Genomic DNA, 11420 nt, shown 5'->3' with positions numbered 1-11420 from the left:
TTCACTGCCTCCATTTGTTTTTTGTTTTATTTTGAGACAGGGTCTCACTATGCAGCTCTGACTAGCCTGGAACTTGCTTTGTAGACCAGACTGGCATTGAACTCACAGAAATGCTCCTGCCTCTGCCAATTTGGTTTTTGAGTTTTCTCAACAATGTTCACAAACTTTGTATAAGGAGAGTGATGTCTTCCCCTGCCCCCTTTCTTTCTTGATAGGGTGTCATAGTTCTGGAAGGCCTGGAATTTGCAGTCTAGTGTGCCTTTGAACTTGTGATCGTCCCGCTTCAGCCTCTCCTATGCTGAGATTACAAACATGCGCCACCACACCAGGCTTCTTTTCTTTTGAGACAGAGCCTGACTTGTGTATCACAGTGTGTCCTTGCGCTCCCGACTCTTTAACCCCAGTCTCTTACGTGCTGATGTTGCTGTCATTTCTAACAAGAACGAGGTCCACTGGGGAGACAGTTTGATGAACCAGCCTGCTTCCATCTTAGGCTTAAAAGATATCTTATTGTAAAGAGAAACTAGGTTCGTTCCTGTTTATGATTCAACCTCTGTTTCTCAAGGATTGGGCTATGTCCCACCTGTAACCTTAACTACAGATTGTCCTTTCCAGGAAAGGCCAACGATGCCTTTGTTTCAAAACCGTCTTGCAACTTTTTGTTGCAAAAGGTTGTTATGGCTACCTTGTTACAAGCACCTTGCGATCATGTCTTTGTTTCAGGAATTTGTTATGACTAACTTATGCTTATATTCTGCTCCTATAACCCCACCTTATTTTGCTTGCCAAATCCCCCATTTTGGAGCTCTCTATCCCTGAACTAAAAAACCCCTGTCTTCCTCAGATCCAGTGCCGACCTCTCGAACCCTGTATTAGGGAAGGCAGCTCATTCATGTACATGAATTTAAGAGGCTTGCTTTAATTAATTGCTTGCTTAATTAATTTGGCCATGATGATTTGGGTAGCTGGTCTTTCTCTTTGTATTTTTGGGCTCGAATCTTTGGGATTAACAGGTTCCCCTGTTCTTTCAGGCTGTTTATGGGTGAGACTACAATTTTTCTGAATCCAGGAGAACTTCCGGAAATCCACTGATTTTTCAGTCTTTATGAGGTCATTCATTCTAAAGCAAGGCTGAGCTGACTATACTTTTCGCCTGACCCACGCATTCTAGGTCTCCATGACAACGCATTCAGAATTTCCGGGTTAGGGGGTTTGGCCTTCTACTGCGCGTGCGTCCTGTCAGCCGGCGTTTGAACTCAGGGGCTTCCGTAGGGCCAGCATGGCGGCGACTGTGCTGCGAGAGTTGGGTAAGGTTTAAGGCTTTCCTAGAACTTGGGAACGGGGAAGACTGTGAGAATCAGAGCTGACAGCGCGTATTCATGTTGTAGGTGCACTGTGGATACCTAACCTGAGGATCTGGGCAACGCAGACGCTGCGGTAAGTCTCGTTCCACGGAGATTCTAGCGGCCCAGTCTGCGCGACGTCCGCGTCCCTCACAGGGCGCTGGTGTGCGGGGCTGTGCTTTAGGCCTCGGGTGGAAGAGCTGCACGGCCCGAGACTGCTTTGTTACGTTTGGAGACTCGAAGTTTGCCTGACATTGTGCTGAACGCGCTCTCGTAGTTGTCTCTCAGCGCCTCGGGCAACTGGAGTTTGACCCTTTTGCTCCTCAGAGCGTTGTGGAGCCTTTCGATATAAGCTTCTTATTTATTTTTTGTTTGTGAGTCTCTCTACATAGGTCAGGCTGGCCTCCACCTCCCAGTCGTAGGTTTGGATCCTAGGCCGGGCAATATCATGCCAGGAGACAAACATCCTTTGTAGAAGTTAAGGAGTGCAGTTGAGTTAGCACTGACGTGGAGCCATAGGGTACTTAGGAAAGTTTTGATTGCATATATAGCACTTGTAAATTAATTGCTTTGTTTAGATATTTTCCTTTAATTTAATTATGGTAGTTTAGTACAGGCTTGATTCAGCTGAAGACCACTTGAGTCTTGAGAATGTTGTAAGTATTCCTAAGACTTTGCCATTATTAATTCATGGCATGCTTCATTTACCAAGCTTTATATTTAATTTGCCAAATCCATATTGAGGATTTGAGGAGAGAAAGGCACTGCTGCATGAAGGGACATCAGAAGGTTGCACCTCACGCTGAAGGACTCCTGTTTAATAGTTTACCATAGTGGCAGAGCTGAGCAGTTCATGGTTCTGTCATCCATCAGTGATGATTCAAAAAAATGTTAGAGGCCATAGAGACACAGTCACAAAGAGGTTACAGTGTACCCACCTTGTTGGTGCAGAAATGTGACCACTCAGGAGTAAAGCTGGAGAAGGAAGTTGGAAGCTGGGTACCATAAGGTCTAGAGATCACAGGTATGTTTAGAGGGGAGACAGGACAGATAACTGTTCGACGAGCCTCATTTTCAATAATCCTGGCCATCAGCGCTATGTCGTGTTAGATACTGCCAAGGGTGATGCATCAGCTAGTTGTCCAGCAGCGACAGAATGAAGTTCATGTACCCTCCTGCAATATAAAATTATATCTGAAGTTTACTGAGTCCCAAGAGTCAGGTTAAGCATTTTACAAGCAGTATCTCATTCGCACTATTTCATTATGGCTTTAATATATTTGACAGTTTCAACTCCCTGAAGGTATTACCTTTACTAATGTTAGTGTTGTGCCATAGTGGCCCATGGGACTGTCCATTATGGACTCACAGGTTCTTTTCATGTGCTTCTGTGCTCTGTGCTAGCTTGCTTGGTTTGTGATCTGGTAAATTATTTCTTACCTGTCTTGCATACTTTCTGCTTGTGACCAGCCATTTCCTCCAGAAGTTTGGTTCTTCCACAGGCCAGATAAAGAATAAGTTCATTGTCTCTTCTTTCAATCTTTTTTAGTACTAAATGGTCAGCATTTGGGATGAAGAGATGGCTCAGTGGTTAAGAGCATCAGCTGCTTTTCCAGAGGACCCAGGTTCACTTCCCAGCTATAATGGTGGCTCATAGCCATCTGTAGTTGAATCTAATGTCTTCTGGCATGCAGGCGTACATGCATAAAATAAATAAATAGATTTTTTTTTTTTTAAGACAGGGTTTCTCTGTGGCTTTGGAGCCTGCCCTGGAACTACCTCTTATAGACCAGGCTGGCCTCGAACTCACAGAAATTCTTCTGCCTCTGCCTCGCGAGTGCTGGGATTAAAGGTGTGCACCATCACTGCCTGGCAACAAATAGATCTTTTAAAAAATTATCAGCATTCATTGATCAGGGCAAAGAGTGTAGGTTAATGCCTACACCATTTAACTTACACAAGCTGCAAGATCTCATCTTGGCCTCCAATTAAACTAGCTCTGTGGTGTCTAAAACCTTTTGTTAATGAACTTCCAGTGGTGAGCCTAAAGTTGCCCAAATGGTGGTGATGTGGCTTCCAAAACTGTAGCAAAGTTCCAGGTTTTGATCATCTTACAGACTTCTTTCTTTTCAGAGTTTTACCCCAATCGTGTATCCACACAAGTGCTTCTCTTGACATTTCTCGAAGGTGGGAGAAGAAGAATAATATTGTTTACCCACCACAACTGCCTGGTGAACCTCGGAGACCAGCAGTAAGTTTGTGGGTAGAAGTAATCTCTTAATTTTTTTTTCCTTTTGAGTCAGGTTGATATTGAATTCAACACTTAGCCCAGGTTGTCTTTGAACTCACAGAGATCTGCCTGTCTCTGCCTCCCAAGTGCTGGAATTTAAGGTGTGCGCCACTTAGCCCTACCTGACCAGTATTCGTGTTCTTATGTGTCCAGAGTGAGTTTTTTGTTCCATGTTAAAGAGAAATTGTGCAATAATTTACATGTTCTAATTAATTAACTTAAGCCTACCAGATTGCCTTGTATCTTAGATTGCCAGTGCTGTTGCTTATTTGCTTGTCTTTACTCCATCTCTTCTGAGCCAACCTAAGGGCTGGAGATGCTGATTTTTCACTGCCTGAGGCTTTTTGGTAACTTTTTTAATATTTTGGTTGCCTTTTTTCTTTTTCTTTCTTTTTTTTTTTTTGAGACAGAATCTATGCAGCACTGGCTATTTTTCACTTTATAGTTCAGGTTAAACTCAAACTCACAGAGACCCACCTGCCACTTCATCCTGTGTGCTGGGATTAATGTTGTGTACCACCACCACCCTGCTGATAGTTTACTGACAGTGAAGCATGATAAGTTGGCATGAGTTGCCTAAAGCATTGTATATTTGAATAGAGACACAATTACTGTTTTGTTTTTTTAAATATATAAACCTTTGAACCTCAGATTTGTATTGAATCATTGGATGCCTACCAAAGATGTGTCTTACTTCTAGCTGCTCAGTAATAAAATTATTATTTTACATATGTCAAATAGCCAGAGATTATTCTGATCTGAGATGTAAAGCAGCCTGCAACTTTAAGTGAATTTGTGGTGGCATGCATATATACCTGCTAAGCATTACCACATACAGTGTAAGCAGTTTCAGGGCTCAAGCCCAGGACTTTGTAAACAATTCTTACAGTTGAGCTCCAGCTGTTTAATTAAAAAAATAGTTAAAAATACATATTTTAATTTTTTTGAGTGGTGATAGGGCTAATAGTTGGAAGAAGGTGGATTTTCGAGTCTTCGAGGAAGTTGGAGAGTGTCTTAGTATTTTTACTGCTGTGAAGAGACACCATGGCCATGGCAACTCTTATAAAGAAAAATATCTAATTGGGTCTGGCTTACAGGTTCAGATGTTTAATCTATTATCATCATGATGGAAGCACGGTGGCTTGCAGGCAGGCATGATACTGCAGAGATAGTTGAGAGCGCTACATAAGGATGGGCAGGCAGCAGAAAGAGTGAAAGCCACTGGGCCTGGCTTGAATTTCTGAAACCTCAAAGCCCACCCCCAGTGATGCACTTCCTCCAACAAGACCACACCTACTCTAATAAGTAGAGTTAGATCCTTTCAACTAATACCACTCCCTTTGAGTCTGTGGGGGCCATTTTCATTGAGACTGTCATAAAAGGCACCCATATTGGACTTAGATTTCTCCTATGCCTGGCTTTTCCCTCTTCTTGCAGGCTTTCGGGTCTTGAGCAAACCACTTAGTTTGTCAGTTTCAGTTTAAAAAGGTTTATAAGATGATTCCTCTCCCCACTCAGCTTACTACAAACTGTGAGTTGCTCAGTAGTTACTTGATTAGAGAATTACAGTTTCTATTTCTCCCTTACTAATCTTTTAACATAATGAGACTTTGAAGTAAAGCAAATTTTGTATATAAAAAAGGAATCTCTGGAGTCTTTGTAGTGTTTTGTTTTCTTTTGTGTGACAGCAGTGTTGTCATTGGTCATAGAGTATGGGAACTAAAAGTTACGTCTCTTTGATAAACCTGCTACAACATGTCTTTCTTTTTCCCTGCTTGCAAGGAAATTTACCATTGTAGGAGACAAATAAAATACAGCAAGGACAAGATGTGGTATCTGGCAAAACTGGTAAGCTAACATGACTCCTCCCATGTAATGCCCAGGAAGAGAAGCTGCGTGTTCCCTCTGAAGTTCTCTCTGAAGAACATGAGCATTAGTATCCAAATTTTTCCAAAGAACAGGGAGTGTCATTGTGTGTTCAGTGACCAGCAGGTCATCGAGAGGGACACTGAATCACAGTGGAAGTAGACACCGAAACAAGGGCAGCAGAAGTGCCAACAGCCAGAGGACCTAGGGCACATGCTTGCAACAGGGTTTCTCTGTGTAGCTTTGGAGTCTGTCCTGGAACTCATTCTATAGACCAGGCTGGCCTTGAACTCACAGAGATCTACCTGCTTCTGCCTGTGAGTGCTGGGATTAAAGGTGTGCCCCACCGTCCTGCTGTGATACAGTTCTTAAGTTTTGTTTTGGTGAAGGAGGGAGAGAGAGGGAGAGAACCCAGGACACTTCTTGCTCACCTGTACAAATAGGCTTAACCTCATGATACTGTTGATTATTGCATGTTCTTGGTGAAGAAAGAGAACTGCAGCAATACAGAAGCATATATCGCTTGTGAGGAGGAGGAGTGTGGTTGGTGTCAGCCTGTTTCTCAGTCGGGTCTGCTTTAATAGTTTCGAAACTGCTGTACATAAAACTGTTGGTTTTGTTTTTACAGCATGTAAGTTTGATTTTAACTAAAAGATATGATCCCTTTCAAATCTTTTTTTTTTCTTTTTCTTTTTTCTATTTTGCTTGGGTTTAACGCACAGTTTCTAGAATTTTAACTGTTAGTGTAAGGTTCTTATTGCCAGTGAGAAGGAGCATTGTGTAGAAAGGAGCTGCGGGCAGGCCTGCTTTTCATCCTGCCCGGCTCCCGCACAGCTAGCTTAGCCCCAGAAATAATAACACACAAGTTATATTCATTTAAACACTGCCTGGCCCCTTATCTCTAGAGAGTTAGTTACTGACTAACTCTCATATCTTGATATTAACCCATTTCTAATAATCTCGTGGTAGCACCATGAGGTAGTGGCTTACCGGAAAAGATTCAGCATGTCTGACCTGGTGGCTGGCTCCATGACGTCTGGCTCATTGCCCTCTTCCCAGCATTTTGTTCTGTTTACTCCGCCTACCTAATTTTCTGTCCTATCAAGGGGCCAAGGCAGTCTCTTTATTGACCAATGAAAATAATACAATAGACAGATAACCCTCCTCCATCAGCATTGCTTTTGAGAAGTTTGTTCATTTGTCTGTCCCCTTAGATACGAGGCATGTCCATCGATCAGGCTTTGGCTCAGTTGGAGTTCAATGATAAAAAGGGGGCTCAAATAATAAAAGAGGTAAGTCTTGGTGGTTGGGAGGGATGGGCATGCCACCATCTTTAAGCCTAAACCCTTTATTCCTAAGATTTGTGGTGTATATGTATTTTTCATGAGATACAGATTCATAGCTCCCAGTTTTCTTAAGTCCCTTAAGTCCCTCATTTCCCAAGAAATAGATGTTTTACCTACATTTTTCCTCGGATGCCTTTATATGCAACAGACTTTTATTGTTGTTGATAAAATAATTAGAATCTTTTTTGAAAAATGACTTGGGCCTTATTTTAGAGTGGTGTTAAAGATTAAACTTAGGGCCAAGCATATGCTAGGGACGTAATCCACCACTAAATCGCACTTCCAGCCCAGACTTGGTATAGTTTTTGCTTTTTACAAGGTGTCTTTTTTGAGGGGTGGGGATCCAACTTCCACAATGAGAATTTATGATTTTGTATAAGCAGTTGGTCGGAAGAAGCCCTGGCGTGGCACTCAGCAGACTCAGAAGCTTGTTGTCTCTGATGCTTCCTTTCTGGTCATCGGTTTATATTTGTACATAGCTCTAGGGTCTCCAGCGCCTCATGGAGCACAGTACTGTTCCATTTTTAGAAGGCCTGAGTCCCTGACTCAGATTCATTGTTCCTTCCAAACGGTGGTGGTGGCGTGACCTGGGGTGTGTGTTTTCCTCCCTTCCCTTCCAGAGCCTGTAAGCCTCAGCAGGGCGCTGGGCCCTACAATAGTTTTGAGGAAGGGATGCTCATTGTTCCCTTTTCCTTGGTGCAACCAGCATTTGATGCCTTTAAAAACTTCACTGTGGGGCTGGAGAGATGGCTCAGAGGTTAAGAGCACTGACTGCTTTTCTGGAGGTCCTGAGTTCAATTCCCAGCAACCACATGGTGGCTCACAACCATCTGTAATGAGGTCTGGTGCCCTCTTCTGGCCTGCAGGCATACATGGAAGTTGAACACTGTGTACATAATAAATAAATCTTTAAAAAAAAAAAAAAACTTCACTGTGGCTGAGAATGGTGGCGCATGCCTCTAATTCCAGCACTCTTGGGAGCAAGAGGCATGTCAATCTCTGTGAGTTCCAGGGCAGTCAGAGCTACAGAGTAAGCTCTTGTCTCCAAAAACAAGACAAAGCCGAGCAGTAGTGATGTACACCTTTAATTAATCCCAGCACTCGGGAGGCTGAGACAGGTGGATCTCTGTGAGTTCAAGCCTGGTCTACAAGAGCTAGTTCCAGAACAGGCTCCAAGGCTACAGAGAAACCCTGTATCGAAAAACCAAAGGGGAAAAAAAAAAAAGACAAAAAACACACCAATAAATAAATAAAAAAATGTTTGTTGTGAAGTGAAGGTTTGATTAGGCACATTTTAGACATAATAAAAGATGAGGGATTGGAGAGATGGCTCAGCGGTTAAGAGCACTGGCTGAGCTCAATTCCCAGCAACCACATGGTAGCTCTCACAACCATCTGTAATGAGATCTAATGCCCTCTTCTGTCATGAAGGCACACATGCAGGCTGATCACTGTACATAATAAATAAATCTTTTAAAAAAAAAAGATGAGATACTTTATCTTACTTTAGTTCAGAATCAGCTATATGAACAAGCCTTTCTTGTTGTTCAAGGTACTCTTAGAAGCACAAGACATGGCAGTGAGAGACCATAATGTGGAATTCAGATCCAACTTATATATAGGTAAGAATTCTATCTCTAGCATCAGGGATGTCTTTGACTTTATACCGAGTTTGGTGATATGGTCTTTGGTGTCTGAATACTTTGGCCAGTCGCTTGCTCTGGTAAGGAATTTCTTTAGCCTGTAGCACTGCAGCGTTAATCTGTCGTGAGTGACAGATGTACTAGCTTCTAGCTGCCTGTTCATAATGGGACTGAGGACATGGGTTCTCTCATCAGTGCTTATTACACAAGGATTGTAGAACTGGTTCATGCTGCTACTCTTTAGCCACAATGAAACTGAGAATGACTACAAATTATCTAAAAGATGGATTAATTGTTGGTTGGGGTGCACACACCTTTAGTACCAGTACCCAGGAGGTAGAGGTAGAGGCAGGCGACTCTCTGTGAGTTCAAAGCCAGCCTGGTCTACGTGGTGAGTCCAGGACCAGTAGATCTACACAGAGACATTATCTCAGGGTGGGGGTAGTTGTTGAGGGGAGGTGAATAAAGGATTGCATGTAAACTATAAGGGCCTTTTTTATAATGTGCCTTTGCTATAAGAGTGACTGAGCCTTCTAGTCATCAGGGTGGAGGACCTGCTGATCTATAAAAGAGAGAGAGACACAGATGAACCAAAACCACTGAATCATCAATCAATAAGCAAGCAAATGAATTACACAGTTCTTAAGAAAAAAATATAAACTACATGAACAAAAGTTCAACATCCTCAGCCAGAGTGGCAGTGGGAACTTTAAAACACTCCTGGTGGGAATATAAACTAGTCCAGCCACTGAGGAAATCAGGATGAAGAGCTCTCAAAAGCTAGAACAGACCAAGCACATGATGCAGCCTCAGCACCCACAGCACACATCCAAAGGACTTAGTCACCTTACTATAGACCATTGCATACCTGTGTTCACTGGGGCACTGTTCAGAGTACCCAAGCTATGTACATATGCACATGCACCATCGCTTGCCTGTGGAGGTCATATCTCTTTGACCTTTATGTGGATTCCAAGGGCAAACTTGGGTTGTCAGGCTCTCATGGCAAGAGCTTTACATGCTGAGCCATTTTACCAGCCCCATTCTTGCCTTTCTTATCTGTGTGTTAGGGAATGGAATTTTCTTTTGCATGTAGGCCCGTATAGAATCTGTTCCCCTATGCTTGTCTCTCATTTCCTCTTTGTTTGTGTTCCTTTTAAACGTGGCTAGTGTCAGTGTGCCCCTGTTGTCTTCCTAAACAAGCTGAGTGTACCCAGATTGGGATGTGTTTACGGCCCTCTCACAGGAGCAGGGATGGAGGGTGATTCTGGTCTCAGGTCAAGTTTCAGAGACGCCTCTACCATCCCATCAGTCGATGTCATGCTAGTCAGATTTGTTTAATTCACGAAACTTGCATTAATTGAAGGTGTTACCATATTTTCTGTCTTCCTCCAACATAAACTGTGGCAGCAGGGTCCATGATTCACCTTGTAGAGCAGTGCATGGCTCTCACTTAGTGCTCAAGAGACTTGTGGTTGAGACGAGTGTGCTCTAGCCAACCAGTAAGCTCCTGCTTCTTTGGATCTAGTGAAAGATGGGTCAGGACTTGCTCAGCTGGTGCAGATGGCAGTCCTATGGATAGCAGACATGTCCATAATTCTCTCTTCTTTCCTCTATAGCTGAGTCCACCTCAGGAAGGGGCCAGTGCCTGAAGCGCATCCGTTACCATGGCCGAGGTCGCTTTGGTATCATGGAAAAGGTCTATTGCCACTATTTTGTGAAGCTGGTGGAAGGACCCCCACCTCTACCCGAAGCACCCAAGACAACAGTTGACCATGCCAAGGAGTATATTCAGCAACTTCGAAACCGGACTATCATCCACACTCTGTGACGGTCATTCTGGCTCCACAGTGTATATAGTTGATGTTTATTTTAAACAGTAAAAACAAATGGTTTTTATGCTTTGTCATTGAATTTTTGAAGTGCAGTGTGTAACTGCAAGGTTTTTTCTGTGTGTTTTATATACACATGTGTGGGTGTGCATGTGCAGAGGCCAGAGGATAATGTTTTTGTTTCATTTTTCAAGATGAAGAGGATTTGAACCAACCTTAGCATTGCATTCTAAAACCAGACAGTAGGTGGCGCTCTCATAACAGAAATTAATATCAAAGTAGTAGTGCCTGGCCCTCATAGATCCCTTCCCCTCCCCCTCTCTCCCTCCCTCTTTCTCTGTCTCTGCTCCACCCCCGTGTAGAGTGACAGTATTTTGATGTGATTGCTTCATCTGTACGTTACAAAGGTGAGGTGCCAGAAACAAGCAAAAATGACAGGTAAAGTGTGGTGGTAGGGAAGCAGGGTGTGTACATGCAGAAGAATAAAAAGTCCATCTCTCAACCTGGGCAAAAAGCAACTCGAATGGATCAAAGACCCAAGTGTGGCTAGAAACAGAGTAAGAGAAAAACAAAGTTCAAGACACTGGTAAAGTGATTCTGAGAAACGAGTCCACACGTGGATACTGGTAAGATGATGCTGAGAAACGAGTCTACACATGGACACTGGTAAGGTGCTGCTGAGAAACGAGTCCACACGTGGACACTGGTAAGGTGGTACTAAGAAACGAGAGCCCACACATGGACACTGGTAAGGTGCTGCTGAGAAACGAGTCCACATGTGGCTTCTGTCAGGCTAATGGCTTCCAAATAGCAGAGAGTCACCAGGTGAGCAGAATCTTTAATGAGAAGAGGGCAGGCTCCATATCCACAGAGAACAGAAAGGAATCCAAATTTAGTCCATTGAGGTGTCTGTCGGATGTCTTTAAACCCAGCACTCAGGAAGCAGAGGCAGATAGATCTCTGAATTTGAGATCAGTGTGGGCTACATACTGAATTCTAGGCTAACCAAGGCTACCAGTGAGACCCTGTCTTTAAAATAAAAATACAGTGTTTAAAGTAGGCAAATGATCTGAATATCCCTTTGTGAAAAAGGAAATACC

The 11420-nt window shown here is 43.2% G+C and overlaps 1 protein-coding gene across 1 annotated transcript; it reads left to right on the top strand.

Annotated features, from left to right (window-relative positions):
• Window positions 1-1193: 1193 nt before the first annotated feature.
• Mrpl22 (mitochondrial ribosomal protein L22) lies at window positions 1194-10387 on the top strand. The gene is made up of 7 exons (XM_048437769.3): window positions 1194-1307; window positions 1389-1437; window positions 3477-3594; window positions 5416-5481; window positions 6714-6791; window positions 8398-8467; window positions 10108-10387. Exons 1-7 carry the CDS (start codon window positions 1280-1282, stop codon window positions 10317-10319), a joined length of 621 nt encoding a protein of 206 aa, XP_048293726.1. The 5' UTR covers window positions 1194-1279; the 3' UTR covers window positions 10320-10387.
• The last annotated feature ends 1033 nt before the right edge of the window (window positions 10388-11420 follow it).

The sequence above is a fragment of the Myodes glareolus genome, chromosome 9 (assembly GCF_982192425.1).
Source record: "Myodes glareolus chromosome 9, mMyoGla1.1, whole genome shotgun sequence".
NCBI classification, from domain to species: Eukaryota; Metazoa; Chordata; class Mammalia; order Rodentia; family Cricetidae; genus Myodes; species Myodes glareolus.
This window is presented reverse-complemented; position numbering and strand designations above follow the sequence as displayed.